General features: G+C 33.9%; 3 protein-coding genes and 2 long non-coding RNA genes across 10 annotated transcripts in view; 3 read left to right on the top strand and 2 right to left on the bottom strand.

Annotated features, from left to right (window-relative positions):
- LOC126921537 (omega-amidase NIT2-like) overlaps positions 1-19,486 on the top strand; it is a 67,250-nt gene that overhangs the window by 29,195 nt on the left and 18,569 nt on the right. The gene's annotated exons all lie outside the window — the stretch shown is intronic.
- Positions 1-19,486, bottom strand: part of LOC126921552 (uncharacterized) — a 63,456-nt gene that overhangs the window by 2,204 nt on the left and 41,766 nt on the right. The gene's annotated exons all lie outside the window — the stretch shown is intronic.
- On the top strand, positions 278-2,531 carry LOC126921533 (nucleolar protein 58-like). Its single transcript, XM_050733227.1, has 5 exons — positions 278-654; positions 765-1,126; positions 1,206-1,309; positions 1,424-1,731; positions 1,953-2,531. The coding sequence occupies exons 4-5, from the start codon at positions 1,464-1,466 to the stop codon at positions 2,435-2,437; spliced, it is 753 nt and encodes a 250-aa protein (XP_050589184.1). The 5' UTR covers positions 278-654; positions 765-1,126; positions 1,206-1,309; positions 1,424-1,463; the 3' UTR covers positions 2,438-2,531.
- LOC126921560 (uncharacterized) lies at positions 2,440-18,495 on the bottom strand. The gene is made up of 4 exons (XR_007712387.1): positions 18,326-18,495; positions 11,186-11,341; positions 3,066-3,662; positions 2,440-2,963 (listed from the first exon to the last, which is right to left on the bottom strand). It is a non-coding gene; the product is annotated as an uncharacterized LOC126921560 (long non-coding RNA).
- On the top strand, positions 3,286-10,407 carry LOC126921538 (omega-amidase NIT2-like). 3 transcript variants are annotated; one of them, XM_050733253.1, is made up of 5 exons: positions 3,286-3,413; positions 3,558-3,742; positions 4,184-4,352; positions 4,632-4,865; positions 7,374-10,407. In XM_050733253.1, the coding sequence occupies exons 1-5, from the start codon at positions 3,398-3,400 to the stop codon at positions 7,388-7,390; spliced, it is 621 nt and encodes a 206-aa protein (XP_050589210.1). In that variant the 5' UTR covers positions 3,286-3,397; the 3' UTR covers positions 7,391-10,407. The 3 variants fall into 3 exon arrangements, with proteins under 3 accessions (XP_050589210.1, XP_050589209.1, XP_050589208.1); XM_050733252.1 differs by lacking the exon at positions 7,374-10,407 and adding an exon at positions 6,248-6,443; XM_050733251.1 differs by lacking the exon at positions 7,374-10,407 and adding an exon at positions 5,017-6,443 and having other exon boundaries at positions 3,296-3,413.

Here is a 19,486-nt window from a genome sequence, read left to right on the forward strand (position 1 = left end):
AATATTTTGCATATCTTTGCATATCATGAGCATTTTGTACATTTCTATACATTCAAATTTTCTATGAATATAAAATGATCCGCACTACTATCTACTTCATAGTATACTCTATACGTTTAAAATGCTCCATTAGAAGCTTAAATCTATCAAAATACAGCTCCTAGGGAAATGTGAATTTTCACACGACCACATAATATCGATTTTCTGATTGAAACGTATAGGCAGGTATATACTAGCATAAGCCACCTTCGGCATTTGGCCGTATGGTGCAGCACTAGCTCTGTAACATAGAAAACCATAGGCGTCAGTTCTTCTTATTTCCTCTCTCATATATGTTTACTTTAATGTCACTTATTCAGGCGCTTGATACATTGTCGGAATGAAATTTTAGTAATGTGCAAGTAATTTTGAGTAGATTAATAAAGTATAATAAGATATTAGATTCATGTACATAGTTTCAAGTGACATCAATCTTTATGTCTAGTATATACATGTGTATTGATCTATAAGTCAGTGTTAAAATAACGAATAAATGGCAGAAGAAGGAAAGAAGAAATCTATTAAGAAACCTGTGTTAAAAAATGCTATTCCACAAGAAAAAAAGAAAGTTGATTACATTGAATGCCTCGATGAGAAAGGTATTAAAGTAATAGGGTGAGTTCAAAAAGTAAAATTTATAATCAAGAAACATATAACCTCAACCTAACCTATAAAAATCACCAATAGCGGAATATATATATTTGAAAACAATTTTTTTATTTCAGTGAGGAAGAAAAAAAAGATGAACCTCTAATTATTCCATTACTAGGTTCAAAAACCTGGCATGATAGAATTGTTAATAAAATAGATGCAGACATTTACCTTCCGAAGGCAGATAAGGAAAAGGTAGGAGACGCTAGTGTTAACGAGGCAAAATCAAAGCTATCTAATGGAAAAACATCGCCAATAATATCAATATAGAAAGAAAGAGCCAGTTGAAGATAGTGAAAATAAAGTTGTTACTTTAGAAGAGCAAGCGGCTAAAGAAATCATTGAGGAACTTAAGTCAAAGAATGAACATGAAACTAAAACAAATGATTTAACTTTACCTTTAGTAAAAGATGAATCATTAGGAGGCAAAGAACAGGTACGTTATCAACATATTGATGTGCAATGCGCAGATGTATTACATTTGCATATTATAAATATCGTTTTGTATTTTTCAGTCTACGTTAGAAGATTATGAAAAAATTCCTATTGATGCTTTTGGTGTAGCAATGTTAAGGGGAATGGGATGGCAACCAGGAAAGGGAATTGGTTGAAATGAAAAGTATGAATTTTACTCTGTATTAAATTAATTATATGTATTTAATACATCACTTATTGGAAAGTAAACAGAGAACATCATTTTTTATTTCACAATCGTTTATTCTAACTATTACAGATTAGTAGCAGCTGTCATACCAGAATTACGACCAAAAGGTATGGGTCTTGGAGCAGACAAAGTAGCATTGCAGAAGAAAAATACAGATTCCAAAAAAGAAGAGGAAGAAGTTAAAATCGAGAAAGGAACATTTGTGAAAATTATAGCTGGAAAACAAAGTAATAATTATGGTCATATAGAAGGATTCGATGATGATGCAGGAAGGCTCATAATAAAACTAGCTCTTGGTGGAAATATAATATCTGTAAATGAATTTATGGTACGGCCAGTGACTAAATCAGAATGTTCTAAGAACTCAAAAGTTCAAAGTTAATATGAAGTGTTAGTTTTTCATCAAGGGACTTTTAAGAAAACAAATTTGAATTGACATATACATATAAAGACATAATCGGACATGTAGAAAAACTAATTCAAGAGTACCTGTAAGTGTGTTGTTGCATGCAATTTTTTAAAGGTCCCTTCTATTTTTATATAAAATATGATAAATGTAGAGGTTTTAGCTTTCAGTATTTTATGGGGTTAATTTCAGATACAAAAAAGTATGAGGAATATAAGGACAAGGAATCCAAGGGACTCAAGCAAAAGATGGATAGAAAAAGATCAATGTCCCCTGACCCCGAAGACGGTGAAGATGGTGACAAAAGTAGTAATAAAAGAAAGAAAATCGGAAGTACGATGCAGAATAAGAACAAGTATGATAAAGTGGGGGATAAAAAATCAGAAAGACGAAAAAGGCGCTCCGAATCTAATGATGACAGCGATAGTGATTCTGAAAAGAAGAGACGAAGAGAAAGAAGTAACTCTAATAGTAATGATTCTTATAAATTAAAAAGATTGAAGAAGTCAAAGAAACGTAAGAAGCACGATTGCTCGTCTGAAAGATCAAGTAAGAAACATAAAAAGAAAGGCAAAGAAAGAGAAAAAGTTAGAGATAAGAAACCCAGAGATTATGCAGACAGAAAGAAACACAAAAGACGAGAAAGATCAAGATCTCGATCATTTAGTAGGCAGTAATATTTTCCAGTAACGTATTCGGTCATTTTACTTTCAAGATAAATTGTACAATTTTATTTATACAGATTTTATAATAAAGTGTATTTTTACAAAAGTATATTTCTTTTCTTACCCTTAACTGAAAATTACATTTAATTATAATATGTAATAATGTTTACAATTACATCAAATTTAATGTCCTAAACTTTATCAATAATTATTAAAAATCCCCGCGTATTGTTTACGTAATGTTGATATCGAGTAGTAAAATACATAACCTCAAAGAACATTATGATACTTACGAACATCGCTAAACAAGTAGTGCGAACGATGTCGAGAAAGTATTCACTATGTATAAAGTATTTATAGATAAAAAGTATGGGAAATATATAACCGAGTGTATTTAAATTTTCCAACATTTTAGCATTTCGCTTGGCGTTGGTACAACTTCAAGTAAATGAAGTAAAAGCAAAAATGTAGAGCGGGCAGTTTCCTACATTTCCAGCGCGAAAGAGCATAATGCTGATATTATCGCTCTTCCTGAATGCTTTAATTCGGCATATGGAATACGTAATAATTTGTTTCTTTTTCTAATAATTTATTATATGTATAACAACTATATAGAAAAAAGTAAAAGTAGACAAATTACCTTATCGTTTATACTTCCATAAAGATTGTGAATTGACTCGAGAATATAGAATTTCCCCACTTTTATGATTATCGTGATTTTTGTATAAATATATTTTTTAAGATACTAATAATTAGGTACTTATAAACTAGTATTATCAATTATTTTGTATTTATAATTCCACCTATAGTAGTTAAAAATTAAAGTTAGTTAAAATCTAACTTTATGCTTCAAAAAGTACTAGCAAAGTCGTTACGTAACAAGTCACTGGTACTAACCCAAATAGCATGATTGTAATTAAACATTTCTAAATATTCATTTTTCATCTTGAACCTGTAGAAACAATTTATTATATGTACTATTATCTAAGTAATTATATATTTAAGTAAATCGAAATATAAAATTTAGTTATTTTAATAATTTAAAAAATAAAAAATTGACAAACATTTCAACCTAATTTATGGTTGGAACAAAGGACAGTTATTTTTCATTAATTGAAATATTGCAATGCAGAATACTTTCCAAAATACGCCGAGAGTATTCCTGATGGTGAAACGAGCGTTGCTTTATCGATGGCAGCTAGAGAAAACAGCATTTATGTAGTTGGTGGTACGATACCTGAAATAGAGGGCGATAAATTGTACAATACCTGTACTATTTGGGGTCCCGATGGAACTTTGATAGGAAAACACCGGAAGGTAAATAATATACCTCCATGTGGCTTTGAAATTGAAAATATTGGGGTGGAGAAAGTGACTCTATCTAGGAATAATTTAGGAATATACATATGTACATACGTGTACTATAACCAATTCTATAATTTAAAAAATATGTTATAGGTTTATAAAATACGTCTTGATACGAGAAACATATATTTTTGTCGTAATATAATATATAAGATTTGGACAATATATTTGTTTTGTAACATAAATTTTTCACATAGGAAAAAACTTATTTTTTCTTAAAAAATATTCCTTCTCAAATATTATTAAATGATAAAACTTTTTAATAAAAGAAAGTGATAAAAACGCTGTCAGTTATTAAATAAAAAACAATTAAAGTTTAAAAGTTCGTAACATTGATGTTAAATTACAAAAGTTACAGCAATAGAGTTAGCAACTATATTTTTATATTATTAGGTACATCTATTCGACATCGACATTCCCAACAAGATTACTTTTCGAGAGAGTGATTCACTCAGTCCTGGTAATTCCCTAACAATGTTTGATGTGAAGGGCTGGAAAATAGGTATTGGCATTTGCTATGATATCATATTCGAGGAAATGGCACGCATTTATCGGAACAAAGGTACAGTAGCTTAATCGAACAATACTTAACTAGCAGGAAAGTAACTATCTTTCTTAAATATATTCTATATAAAATATAATCAATATAATCTGTAACTCTGTATAAAAAGGAGCTTAATTTAAAAAACCAGTATATTCGCTGAAAATGAAATAAATAAAAGAATTAGAAGCACGACAAGAGGACTGTTCTCGCATATTCATAAATTATGGAATGTGGACTGTGCAGCTACAAAGTTAACTAAAATTCAGTGGTCTCATATTTCCCGTTTCTCTGTGTTAGGTTGCCAAATGCTGATATATCCGGCGGCATTCAATATGACCACTGGACCACTGCACTGGTCATTACTTCAGCGTTCCAGAACGAATGACAATCAATTATACGTCGCCTGTATATCACCGGCTCGTGTTCCTTCAGCAAGTTATGTCGCATGGGGACATACACAGTCGACAAATCCCTGGGGGAAAATCCTTTACGATTTGGAAACTCAGGAAAATATGGTGGTCACCGATATCGGTAATTTCCAGCTTAACGTTAAAAGCGAGAAATCCACGATGTAATTAACTTTGAGTCTCGTTGTTTTATCGATTTTGCCGGCTCCCTCTGTATTTGCTGAATTTATTAGCAAGCATTACTTATTACTTGGTATGTTTTTCTTTTCTCTCAGATTTGAAAGTTGTTGAGGAAGTAAGGGCTCAGATACCTTTTCTCAAAGATACATTTTCTCAAAGACGTACGGATTTGTACGACACTGTCTATAAAAAGGAGTAACTCTACACTGAAACAGAAAATGTTTTCTTATAATATTTCTACTACAATACCGTTTTTTTTTTTTTTTTTTTTATGAATTATTATTAATTACTTATCATTTGTACTAAATGAATAACTCAATTAAGAAAACCAAAATGTTATAAATGATAATCTTGTGTATCAATATGTAATTGGATATTGTAATAATATTGGAGTGTCTTTGATCAGGGATATGATAAAGAACACGCGAAGACTACATTCTTTTGAACATCTTTAATATCCATCATTTATAACATTAAACATCTTTTTAAATATTTAGATACATTAATACGTAACTCTTTATATATATAAACATTAATTTGAAGTTACAAGCTTAGAGAAATTGGTCGATTAATATTTATAGGTCGGCTGTCTTGATGAAAGTCTTAAAGAAAGCAAAAACATAACAATGTCGCAAATATAATTTATAGTTTAACTTCTTTCTTGTATCTGTCTGCCTTTCACGATGTTTTACCAATTACAATAAGTAATTTCGACTTCTTTGCGCTCCGTTTTAACGCATTCGAGACCGAAAGAAATTCATATCAATCAGTAGGCATAATATATATAACTGTACATAATACATTATAGTATAACATAGTATATAATTTTATATTTTAAAAACACGAGGCATAAAATTTAAGATTGTCATCGATTTAAAATTAAAATATGAAAAGGATATTCGAGAGAGAGAAAAGCACAGTATCATTCTAACAAAACATTCAGATCGTACTGACACCCAGGAATCGTATTACAATAAAATCTCGGTCTCGAATGAATTAACATGAACGATTAACATGAAACACACTTGCGGCTTAAACACCTTCGATATCGAGGAAATTCAAACTTTACAAATAAAAGCAGTCTGTTCCTCTTTCCACCACAGACTCTCATACCATATCCGCTCTTATCCAGGCTTTTACTTGAAATCTCTGTCTATTTACAATTTAAATTTACCCGGACCACTCGTTGAATCGGCAGCCCTTTATAAATATATAATGAACCCAGAACATATACCTGTGCCCCTAGCTGGTATCAGCTCTAGTAACGTTCATACCGGAACTTTCATACGACGCCAATTTGTCACGCGTGAACATCGATTCTTTCAGGGGTCACGGCTTTATGGGATTATATCCTTTAAAGTAATTAAAGTGATACTAATGATACAGAATTTTTTACAAATATTTAATATGTCCATAAAATAGGAAGTTTCGTGCTCTCTTATTTTATATTAATTATAAATTAATAAGTTTTACATTTGTTATCTATAGATATAATAAATTATTGAAATTCCATGAAGACATATTCTGGAACACATTAGAAGATTTTGCTGTAATTTACAACGGATGCTCCGAGTACAAACAGGCAGTAAACGAACAAATAGAAATTCAGGCCATTGTGGTAGTATAGCTCACGTGGGATTTTAAGCTCGAATTGGACTTAAACGTTACGATCGTCGTGAATAATTACGATATATACCCTGTACGACGAGCAGAGAATCTTAAATTATTAACGGCAATTCCTTTGTGCAAAGTGCAATTTTATTAACGGCCTGTAACGAATGAACGGCTCGTTTTGAATAAAGTTTACATTTAGAAAGTAAACACAGAAACACATTTTAAGAAACTAAGATATCGAGTTCTACTTGTAAACATCAAGTGCTCTTCGTTTGAGAAGATTACGAGTCTCTTCTTCGATAACGACATTAATTAAGAAGTTTCGATACCGTTTATGACATTAAGATCTCATTAGTAAAGTTATATCATTAAAATCCTACTGTTCCTAGAGAATATATATAGTTAAAACTTCCAGAGGATCAACAGGTAAAGAAATTGTTGATATTAGCATTGTTAGTGACAACTGACTGTAATCGATATCTGCTGGGTGAAGTTGTGTGTTCTGAGAATCTGTGTTAATGCAAGGATTCTGTTACAAATCATCAACTAAAGAGCCACCGGGCACGTCCGACCGATCGATCGATACCACGAACCTTGAATGAATTAACGCTCAAGGTGGAACGGATTTAATAGATCGAGTGTTAGTGTAATTTGACACTTTGTTTACACTTGCTTTATGCAAACAAAGTTTGATGTTCTGAACTCGATGGTTATAAGATCTTATTGAAACTCCAGTATTTCACCCGCACGGTACGACACTTTGTTGATGATTGTCCTTGTATGTTGTTGATACTCCCCATCAGCCGTTAAATTTTGTTCGTCTATCGTACTTTTCTAGCCAGAGGTTTTCCCTGATGTTTTTCCCTACTGTCTAAGTCATCAGGTTTGCAGCTCGGGGAGGACAGATAATTCGGAATTTCCCAAAGGAAGGAGAGGTGTTATCCGAGCCATAAAGGGACGGTCACTCAAAATGCCGAATAGATTCATTTAAATAATTATGAGAAACAAGTAAGTTTTGTAACCACAAGTTTTCAAATGTTATAGTTTGAATCTGTTCTTATAATTTTAAAAAGACCTTACAGCCAGGATCTCTAAAAAATTCGATGAAAATTCTCATGAAACATCAATTGAAACAATTAAACGCAACAGAGAATGGGTATAATCATATAATTCCTCCCCATTTCAAAATTCATTCATATACATCGATGTTTGTTTTCATATTTGTTTTATGTGTGAAGAATACGTATTTACTGGCATCAAAATATTTTCTGTTTCAATTCCTGGTCATTTTAGATCGAAACTTCCAAATATCGTTGATTAAAAATTTTTTAATTTTTAAAATGAAAGGCACTAATTATAGGACAAAAAGTTGTTTCAATTATTTGAACATTCTGCTTCATTCCTACAATAACATATTTTATTTTAAATTAAAACAAGAATCAATACTATTGTGTATAAGTTTAATGGAGTGACACAGGTGATTTGTAGCTAACACTGTAGCTAACATAGTTTCTGCAATATACCCTTTAATCGAGTAGAAACAAGGGGATTTTAGAAATTTCTATTAACCGACAGTATTGTCAACAAGTTTTAACAATGACTGAAGGTTGCAAAATTAAATATAAAATGATTTATTAATAGCATATGCAGTGTTAAATTTGTAAATAAGCAGTTTATCTTTTAAGAATAACAAAGACACCAGAAAATAAAAATAAAGAATATTCTAATTATATTGCAAACTAACGAATAATGTAAAGAATTTATTTTTGTTATCTATATCACAGATTTTAGGTAAAATATTAATTTACTTATTACTAGGAGATTGAATTTGAAATATAATTATAATTTATAAGGGACACCTTTAAACTAGCAGATATTTGGTAGCAGTTCTCTAGCCTTTGTACAATATAACACAGTTCAGTTTAATTGAGTTTAATCCCTTTGACCAGCTAGTTTCCAATTTCATTTATGGCATAATCTCCTGACAATTTCATACCCTTCAAAAGAAACACGATTTTCTATTATTGTTTTACAATCGCGGAATATGATCAGTGTTTCAATTAAGCTCCACTGTTTTAATTTCCCGTCTACGCACGATGTGGGTACACCGTTTTTTTGTTGTTTTCAGATACAAGTGACGAGAAATTATGAAATGATATTTTAAATTTAAACTGATTTCATTCATTGATTTATTGTAGCGACAATGGTAACTTGTTCAAATAAAGATTTTATAAATAAAATATTTAAGGTCTAAAATAATAAATTAACACATGTGAAAACGTTAAAGCTGTTACCCTTATTCATGGTCTTGTTGGAACGTGTTTAACGAGCGTAACGTAGGCGTGAAAACGAAAACGTTGAGACTCCTGTGGCGTAAAAAGACTGAATTCCTCATAAAAATACAAGAAACGAGAGGAAACGTGCACATAGTTTATTCTCGACCTTGGATACATAAAACCAAAAAAAAAAAAAAAAAAAAAAAAGAAAAAGGAACAAGAATTTTTTTTTTTGGTTATTTAACGAAACTCATTGTATCATTTTTATTACTCTATATAAAACGTAGAATCATATACTGACGAATGTTATTTCGAATTTCTAATTTCAGAACGATAATTACATATTTGAAATTACCAATAAGTGGTAATAGCATTAAAAATATGGAATATTCAACGAGATGAAATATAAGTAAGGTATTTAAAAGAAAAAAGATTGAAACGTTCGATGTAAAACGATGAAATTAAATGATTGGACTTGAAAACTTGATTCGGTTTAATAATTCGATGAAAAAAGTATTCATCCTATGAAAAAAGAATTCATGTTCCTGTCGATATATCAACGACGTGCGCCGTTACTTCCGACTGCTCTGCAATTCAAATGCAATACTCGAATATACATGGCGAAAGAAATGAAAATTGAGCAATTTAAGGGAACGAATTACTCTCGCGTCCACGTAACTTCAAAATGTTTCACGTGTCCGTGTTTGCGAAACGAAATTCGTCGTTGTCCAACTAACACGCTTGCAGATGCTACGTTCACTTTGTTGCATATAGGGCTTAAATATGTGAACAAATAGAACGGAGCAACTATCATTAGCGTAATTTTAACGTGTTAAAGTGAATTAATGCATAAGCTCGTCATCTACGTTCGACCATGATTATGGCAGTGATTATTGTTATATACGAATTTTCGTGCAATATATGCGAAAATTCGTGGTTGTCCAACTAACACGCTTGCAGATGCTACGTTCACTTTGTTGCATATAGGGCTTAAATATATGAACAAATAGAACGGCGCAACTGTCATTAGCGTAATTTTAACGCGTTAAAATAAATTAATACATAATTTCGTCATTTACGTTTAGTCTACGTTTTTTCATCTACGTCATCTACGGCACCTACGCGAATCTTATTGATTACGAACATTGATCGATTACATTAATTGATGAACTTTGGCAGTGTTCGTTGCTATAAATGAAACTTAATAGTTGTTGAAACCGCTCGAAAGTCGTGTTCCTAAATCCTTCCCTCGTCTCGTATCATGTTCATAAATCATTCCCTCGTCTCGTATCGTGTTCATCAAATGGAAAAGGAAATTGTGTTTTAATGAAATTGCTTGCTACTATCAATCTTACTGTGTCACTCGCATAGGAGAAGAAAGTGAGGAAGGAGAAAAAAATTAAGGTAAGGTCATCAATGAGCAAAATGTTTAATGTAATTAAAACTGTAATTAAAATTGAGTCCGCTGCAAACCTCATGACATTTAAAATTCCATACGTATATTGTTATACGTAACATTACGTTAGATTAGACGTTTGCTGTGTGATTTGTATAAGTGTTTTGTATAAGAGAGAAAATAAAAGGTGTGATAACCAATCCGAGTGGATCAGCTTGATTATCAACCCCAACCTATAGAAAATAACAGGTACCCCGCTGTGGGTAGCCACCAACATGCTAATTTAACTTTTTTTTTCTTTTTATTTATTTATTGAAATTCACAATTTGTCCAATTTGGACATTTAATAATAATAATTTAATAATAATAAATATTATTAATAATTTTATCAATTTTTTATATTTCCATCCTTCATACAAGTGACAATGAATCATAAAAGTTTCATAGAAATCACAAAGATTAGGGGATAAGTATACCACTATCTAATATATTTTTATATATGTATATGTATGTATATTCCCAAATTACATGATAGAATATGAATAATATTGAACAAAATATAATCAACTACAGTACCATGGAAATACAACAGATTACAATTTTCTACCTGTCACCGATTCATCGTCATCTCCTTTCATTCTTTTGACATATGTAAAAACAAATTAACCCGTCTGATATAATCATACCTCGCTCTTTGAATACAAAAATCTATTCAAATGAAATAAAGGGGAAGAAAATAAGAATAAATATAATTACTCAGGTATAATCTTCTCGAGGTATAATTATTCAGTTACAAATGATTCTTTGTTAACAGACTACATTGTACACTACTTCTACACTACTTTTACTTTTTACACTACACTACTTTTCCCGATGGCTGAAGCTAATCGTCGACGTTTATAAGGTACGAATTTCGTCAACGGCGCCATCGGAATCTTTATTTTTAATTAAAAAAAGAAATTAAAATACTACAATTACCATCACTAAGGTCAGCGTCCACAATACACTATGTTTTTCAAGTTTATGTGAACCATCGACAATAACCACATCAGATCCGGACCAATGCTCAGTGCCAACCTTATCCAGGCATTGGAACTGGCAACATCGGCGTCCAACGCGGAATCTCTTGCAGCTCTGTAATAAAAAGAAATCGATTAATTGTACGGATCAATCGTCACTAGACTACTCGAAAATCCAGGTCATTCAAAGAATGAAAGAAGAAAGAATTGCTCCAATTCCACCATTGCTTTTGCAAAACTAGTATTTGAGAACCATTGGTCAAATATATTATAACACTAAACGTACATATCGGGAAGAATAATTTGTGCTATGAAACAGAATACGATAAAGTTCAAAGGTTACATCGATTTTCAAAATTTTTATTCAAATATTTATATTTATAGTACGCCATTAGCAAAGAAGACATGTTTGCGTGCGTTATCGATTTTACGCTTTTGCCACGCAAACATGGAAATTGCGATTCAAAATTGAATTTGCACTGGAAACGGTTGACGTTACGACATCAATAACATATTTCAAAAACACTGACGATATCATACGGAATCAGAGAGATTCTATGAGAAGTTAAACGCATAATCATCCTATTGTAAATAACAGGAACAGAAAGTACACAAGGAATAATACAGAATCATCCTATCATCCTATCCTATTATACAGGATTGCTTTGATTCGAGCTCAAACATAGGGAAATCTGAAAGAATTTTTCGCAGAATTTCCTTCCCCTTTGAATTGGGTTTTATACAGAACGACTTTAACCTTTTCAAGGAAATACCTATAGAGTGTGACGATCTATGATTTTAAATAGAGAGGTATATCTGAAAAGAGGTGGATGTAAAACGTAGCATATAAAACGTAGATCAAATCTTTATTCAAGGATTTTTTCTCTTCGCAGAGAATCAGGTTTTCAAGAACGATCGAATATGTATGCACTTGATTTACACGTGAAGTTGTCATTAAAAATATTGTTGCGTTTAAAAAGATAAATATTGATTTAAATTTAATGAAATTGTTAGTCCAATTGTTTAAAGCTTAAAGATATGTAGGTGTCACATTTATATAATGAAAACCTGGGAGCGGCATTAATTAACAAACCTAGTCACGCGCACACGTACTTTAAAACCATGCTTGAAAATCGATATACCCTGAAACAATGCATCGTTCTGCGCTTCCAATTTATTTTCGCACGAAGAATCAGTCCATTCATCGTTGCCGTCACCATCGCTACTGTAATCTATATTACTCGAATAAATTCTATATCTTGATTGGAAAATCGCATATTTTAACGAACTTTCTGTGTGTGTGTGTTTTTTTTTTATGATTTTAATTGGCAATTTCCGAAATTGAACTATAGCTTGAGAATAAACCGATAATATTTGAGGGTATATATACATACATCATGTTTTTGATGGGTTTTGTAGTAAAATAATTGTAGAAAAAGCAAACTTTTTAAGAAAAAATTACCATATTCGAGTAATAAATTATAGAAAATTACCAATGTAAATTAAAACTTAAAAAGAAGAATCTATTACACGTAATAAAGAGAAGGACTTGTTCTCGAACGGCAATTCAACAAATACAGTCGTTGCAGAAACATAGTTTTACAAGGGAGAAGAATCTCTCTAGGAACTCGACGATGTCACGTCAAGCGAAAATTCAATAAAGTGATTACTAACCGTATTACCAGCGGCAATCGTGTTACGGCAATTCGTAAATAAGTTAGTCGTTTATTTGGAGAAACGTCGCTGGCAATATCGTCACATTTTAATTACGTCAGCGCTATCAACTGGTCTTGGAAGAAAGTTTTCCATTATGTACTTTTGCCCACGGCGTCGTTCCAACAAATGAATCCGAGTTTTGAATCGCTTTCTCTTATATCACGAATTTGTAACGGTGTTTCTTCAAACTTTAAACGATTGTAATGAATGCCTTTGCGTACAAAGACTGATACCTGGTTCGACTAGAAGCTTCAGCTAATTAGTGCCCCAGTTAATTTGGATGTTCACTACCACGCCACCTAAGAAGTGGCTTCGTGTCCGAGCGGATTTCCCCCAGGCAAAAAAAAAAGAAAAAGAAAAAGGAAAAAAAGAAAAAGAGAAAGAAGAAGAAAAAGAAAAAGAAAAAAAATAGTTAATTTGGATGTTATAAAATATTATATAACCAAGAACTTATCTTTTACTTGGTAGTCGCATAAGAGAAGACCGAGCCATTGAATCGCTCAAATAGATTAGCTGATTCGCTTAACGTATTTTTACTTCCGATGACGTAAACAAGAGCAGAAAGTACACAAGTAATAATACAGAAATGTCAAATGTACAGAGGCATAGATTTCGTTAAATCATTAGCACGTAACATTTCCTTATAATTCTATTTGTGTATAGCAAAATAGCTTGTGTGCTTTCATGAATTATAATTGATATTTAGAAGCTTTCATGTAGGTAGATATATAACTCGTGTTAATTAGTAATTTAACAATACATCATGACAACATATCATTTTCGTTTCTTCGTTTATCTCGTTATGCGCGTAAACGAATGTGTAAATAAAGACATTTAATCAACGATAACATGTAGTGGCAAGCATGATAATTATCGACAAAGGAGAATATTGGTGAAATGATTGTGGTGATTTCACTCGGTGTATCGGTAAATAAACTTTGATAGACATTGCCGGTGAATTCGCTGCCGGTGAAATCGTGTCGATGAAATAATTGTCAGTGATTTAAAGATAACCCAATTTATTGATCTCCCCTTCATAGAGTTGTACGTCTCTCTATAAAACATTTAGCTTAGTCACACTAAACTGGACTGGACTGCAAGTAAGAAGATTGAAATGCAAAATTCACGTGTGAGATGGAAAGTTCGATAAGGCGATTATGTATATTAACCCGAAAGAAAGCTCATGGCTTTGCAACGCGTTACACGCAACACGGAATTTCCCTCGCTGAAATAATCCTATTACAACGATACGATTTTCCTTAACAGATCTCGCAATGTAATTCTCCCTCTGCAACTTTTTATTAGGTTTGAAACACGAGAGTTTCGAAGCTCTGCAAAGTCTCGCGAATCTAGAAGTCGAGTTTCAACGTATTTTCGCTTCTTATTTTATAGCTGTTAATAGTTATTATCTCACTCTGCACGTACATCAAACGTGTACTTATGTAAATCCAAAGGAAACGGAAACAACCGAGAATAATTGAGGATAATTCGAATACGTACCGATTAGTAAAGTGTTTGGCAAAGAAAAAAAAAAAGGAAAATTGTATCGGAGAAATAGGGGAAAAACGGTGGCGTACATCAAGCAATCTTTATGGCTGTAATACATTTGTTATTCATTTATGTTCATTTTCCATCGCGTAACAGACGTTGAAATAACTGGCAGAACGAGCATATAAATCTTGTATCGCTCGACCTGACTTCTCCCGATGGAAAAATATTCACCAGCCAGGGATCGTGCATCGCTAATTACTCCGTTCTACTTTTCAACCGCGTTTCCATCCATACAGAAAAGCAAGAAGGCAAACCCTATCGCACAGTCGTGAAGAGATGCAAAAGCAAGAAACCAACCAACGACATGCCGATCGACATGGTGGAAGCAGTCCTACAGAGGGGCTATTCACCATGGGACACGGACCCTCCCATTACGAGGGCCGCGAAAAGGCAGAGACCGAAGAAGAAGAAGACATCAGCTTCAGCGTCGTCATCGGCGAAGGCGATGTCGTCGATGCCGCCGGAAGAATGAACACCAAGAAGGCTGCAGGAGTCGATGGAAGACTCCTGGACTGCTGGAAGCAGGAGCTGGTAGCAAGCTGGAACCAGACTGCTGGAAGACGGCCAGAGTAATACTGCTAAGGAAGCCGGGAAAGGATCCCAGTCTCCCTAACGCGTACCGGCCGATAAGCATACTCCCAGCCATGAGCAAGGTCTGGGAAAAATGCTTTAAGAAGATCATCGAGAGATGCATCGGAACGGACCCGTTCCATCGGAGGCAGTATGGGTTCAGAAAGAAGAATTAGCTTAGCGAATACCGATAAGAACAGGAAGAAGCTGAAACGGGCACAACGAACGGCCCTCTGCATAACAACGACGGCATACGGTACCGTCTCCCACGCGGCACTTTGCGTGTTCATCGGGATTCTCCCGATTTACATAAAGATAAAGGCGCTCGGAGAGACTTACAAGAGGAACAAGATCCATAAGCCCAGGATCGGTGCGGATGACGGTAGCGAGCTGAAGGAGGAAATGGAGGCGATTCGCAGGAAGGCCCAGGAGGAGTGGCAGAAGGAGTGGAAAAACCACAAAAAGGAGAATGTCACAAGGAAATTAATACCGAGTGCGCTGCTATTTACCAAAAAGAAGATGGACATCGATCATTACACCATGCAGCTGTTAACCGGGCATGGGAGCTTCGGTGTCTATAGGAAGAGGATTGGCACGAACAGCGACAGCAATTGTCTCGACTGTGGAGACCCTAACGACGATGCAGAGCACGCCCTCTTCGCGTGCCCGAAGTGGACGGACAGAAGGATCGAGCTGGAGAACGCTCTTGGCGAGAAGATAGACGTGGACAACCTGATCGCCACGGTGACCGCCAAGAACGAGAGCTGGGATAAATTCAGGCAATTCTGCAAGACCGTCATGTCTCACAGGAGGGTAACAGCGGAGGCCTGGGAGGAAGCAAGGAGGAGAACAAGAGCAACAACAACTACGCGGAGCAGTGAAGGCAAGAATACAAAACAACGAAAAACCGCAGAAGGAGATCAGCCCAGTATTCTGAACTAGCTGAGAAGATGACGAGAGCAATACAGAATATACAGAATAACTGCCCGAAGAAGAAGATACAACGGGGCATGAAAGGACAACCCTGATGACTGCCGACAGGTTTTACCGGGGTTGTCTGTCCTCAAAGCAAAGGAAAAAGGAGGAGGGGTTTTTAGTGGGTATGGCAACAACATCCGCCCGAGTCCCACATAACCCAGTGATCCGCATCACTGGGTATGCGTAACAGCATTTGCCCCTCCTCACGCAAAAGAAAAAAAAAAACAAAAAAGAAAAAAATAATAAACTATACACTCTATCAATTTTAAGTTGATAATTTCGTTATTATATAATTTTTCTTAGTCTAAACTGAATCCAGGAAGAAGAACTTTCATCCAATTACATACTTCATTAATTCATGAATTATATTCGTTACCGTACGTACAAAAAGAAAGTTGACTGATATAAAAATTCAAAGGATAGAACTTCTAAGCTCGCGATTGGAAACAGATTCAGTTCAATGGTTTAATTTGCCATTTAATTGAATTCTCTGGCAATTTCAGCGAACTGTGGCCTTTAAAAGTGTCCCGCATTCAAACGCAAGACTTCTCCTCCACCTTTCCCTTTCTTTCAATTCCAACCTCAAGTAATTGACCTATTAATTCGACGATATATTTACATGCTTGCAAGGGATTCAAACAACTTCGTTGCGTTAAATTCGCAATTATAACCAACACGAATGTCTCAATCAATGTGCAGCTCGAAACAAATAAAAGACAATTAACTTTTCAATATAACGATTGATATGTTTGATGAAGAGAAATGTATGAATTTTTAAAAACGTCTCCTAGTACATTTAGCATTTTTATAATAAAAACTTAGAACACACACGCACACATATACTATTCCATGAAATGATTTACACAGCTATGAGTCTAATCCTATCATATTATAAAGGGATGAACGAACTTTTCCTAATAAATATAACTTTATACAAAATCTTGTTTAAAAAAATTAGTTTTTTATTCTCATTAAATTAATTTAATATCAGAATATATAATTTTAGTCGTTATCAAAATTTTATGTCAAATGCGTTCATAGATACATATATAAATAAATGTCTAATCCTATGTATTTATTTCAACTGAAATCTTAACTTAAATATTTATTAACAATATTCTGACGAATATGCAATGAAAGATAAAAACAACTTTATTTTTCTTATAGAATGTCTCATGCTTCTTACTCATTTTATGTTTCTCGTTGTCAGTGCGTAACTACTTATCAGCCGCATGAATGCTAAGTTTTACTACTGAGAAACGAAGAGACATATAGATGCAAATATACGCTACCTCGCGTGAAAAAACATCAGATACATTAATCAGAAGGAATATCCGATACATATAAAATTCATGGCGTAGTTATTTATACATACGGAATATTTCTTTCTGTATGAAATATTCTTTCTTCTGAATTCTTATTATAAATGTATGTCCATTTCCTACCTTAAAATGTCTCTCCTTTGAAAAACTCCATTTAAATATAACGATTAACAAAATATTACCAATAAAAATATTAAAACGAGATGCTGAAAGAACCTTTTAATGAAGTACAAATGATTATTTCAACTTTTATTCTGTTAAATTTGAATTGAATCGTTTATAAACCGAACAGGTGTATAAAATTTTATTGCGTAAAAATTGTGAAGCTGAAAATTAGGAACGAATAACGAATGAGTAACCTAGTTTCATTAAAAGGTACGTGTACGCCGATCCGCGTAACAACTTCGACACTCCAATTATTATAAAGCATGTATCCTTCAGAGATTTTTTGCGCGAACGCAAGATACCTTTTACACGTGCAACTGAATAAGTGGAACGTGATTTTCAATATTTCTTCTTGTAGAACTTGTAACAACGTAACTGTTTCACGAATATTTTCCCTGACACTTTTACAACGATGCGTAGAAATCTCCTTTTCTAATTAATAATTTCAGCGTTTCTCTGAACAGTTTCGTTGCGATTAAAAAATATACAAAGCTTACGACGTGCTTGTTTAAAAATATTTATATGGAACAAGATTTCGAATTTGTCACATCAATCGCGATCTCAGCAGGTGTAAATTAATTCGTTCTAATGAACGATTAAATTAAACGGCTCGTGACAAAAATTATCCCTGTCCATGTTTGTCTTTCTAAAACTAATTCAAGGCGAGTTAAATGAATCGCTGTGTACCCTATTCGCGCAGCATGTGTTTTAACGACCAGCATGCAAGCGTTAACGGTGTACTTTAGTTTCTCATGGTTGTGTTAAGCTGGTTGCTCTTAGAATGAGCATATACTTACCAAAGGAGGTGAACAGAAGATAGCCTGGCACCATTTTGGCTCCGAATGGTAACAGAAGCATTGAGTGCAAATCGAAGGTCCCGGCACATACATCATTCCATACGAGACAACTTTTCCTTCGAAATCAGTACAGTTTCCTCTTAAAGACACTGAAAACAATTAGCAGCGTCAATATCTTTGCCACTCGACAATCGTACGCGCAGTTACGCTAACCGTTTTAACGCCACGCAACGTGATCGCTCTATTCGCGTACCGTGGTAAATTGTGCCACGATGTATGGTCACGATCATTAATTCGCAACGCGCTCAAGCGTGCTCGTCGCGAGTCATGTCAGAGTTTCCTCTCGTAATTACTTGTTTTTCAAATGATCATAAACCAAATAAAAAAAAAAACACCAATATAAAAAATTACCTCTTGAATCGGAAAACCAAATCCTGCATTATAGAATGTTATCACGCAAACGAAACGCAGAGCATAAATATTTCGCAAACTTTTGAGTGTTTGTTGTAACGCTTCCAGTATAACCGATGAAATGAAGCGCGAGCACGTCGAACGGTATATTTCGATGAAAAAAACAGGATGAAAAAGGGCAGCGCGATCGCGTCGATCGGTACTCCTCGCAAATAAATAAACGAAGCGCTAGCGCGCTGCATAGCACAAACCGATACGGAGTCTTGAAACATCCGACACTAAAACGGTTAATAACATTACTCAAACGACCGTACCAGGAAATTTTTGTTCAACGGATCCGCATTGCGGCTATCACGATGCTTCTTCGTTGCATCGATGCTTCATCGATGAGATTAAAGCACCGTTGAAATAGGTTATTCGATTTCTTACATGGGGAAAAAGTTTTTATATCGTGTTTGCTGTTTTACTTCGCAAGTGTGCTTTACAGTATACGTTAGAACTCCAAGTCGAGCTATCCGAGTTAAAGTCTCTTGAAACTTAAAACGGCACTTAAAGGATATAGGTATAATAGAAGGTTCGTTTAAAATTCAAAAGTGTATATACGTACATATACATTTGAATAAAAATAGCGGATAATCTCAAGTAAAAAAGTAGGTTGGTGTTAGTAAAATGGTTTCAAAATACTTGTCAAAAGTCAAACGACTTGACTAATTAAGAATGGATGTAAGAGATTGAAAGCAAAGGGCATCT

The sequence above is a fragment of the Bombus affinis genome, chromosome 10, assembly GCF_024516045.1.
Source record: "Bombus affinis isolate iyBomAffi1 chromosome 10, iyBomAffi1.2, whole genome shotgun sequence".
Taxonomy (NCBI): domain Eukaryota; kingdom Metazoa; phylum Arthropoda; class Insecta; order Hymenoptera; family Apidae; genus Bombus; species Bombus affinis.

What these genes read in the sequence shown, in the direction of transcription:
- LOC126921533 (XM_050733227.1), top strand. Translation starts at nt 1,464, where the DNA reads ATGGGTCTTGGAGCAGACAAAGTAGCATTGCAGAAGAAAAATACAGAT. An exon ending in TAAGAACTCAAAAGTTCAAA is followed by an intron (nt 1,732 to 1,952) that starts GTTAATATGAAG and finishes GGTTAATTTCAG; the next exon opens with ATACAAAAAAGTATGAGGAA.
- LOC126921538 (XM_050733251.1), top strand. An exon ending in ACGCATTTATCGGAACAAAG is followed by an intron (nt 4,353 to 4,631) that starts GTACAGTAGCTT and finishes TCTCTGTGTTAG; the next exon opens with GTTGCCAAATGCTGATATAT. An exon ending in TATGGTGGTCACCGATATCG is followed by an intron (nt 4,866 to 5,016) that starts GTAATTTCCAGC and finishes CTTTTCTCTCAG; the next exon opens with ATTTGAAAGTTGTTGAGGAA.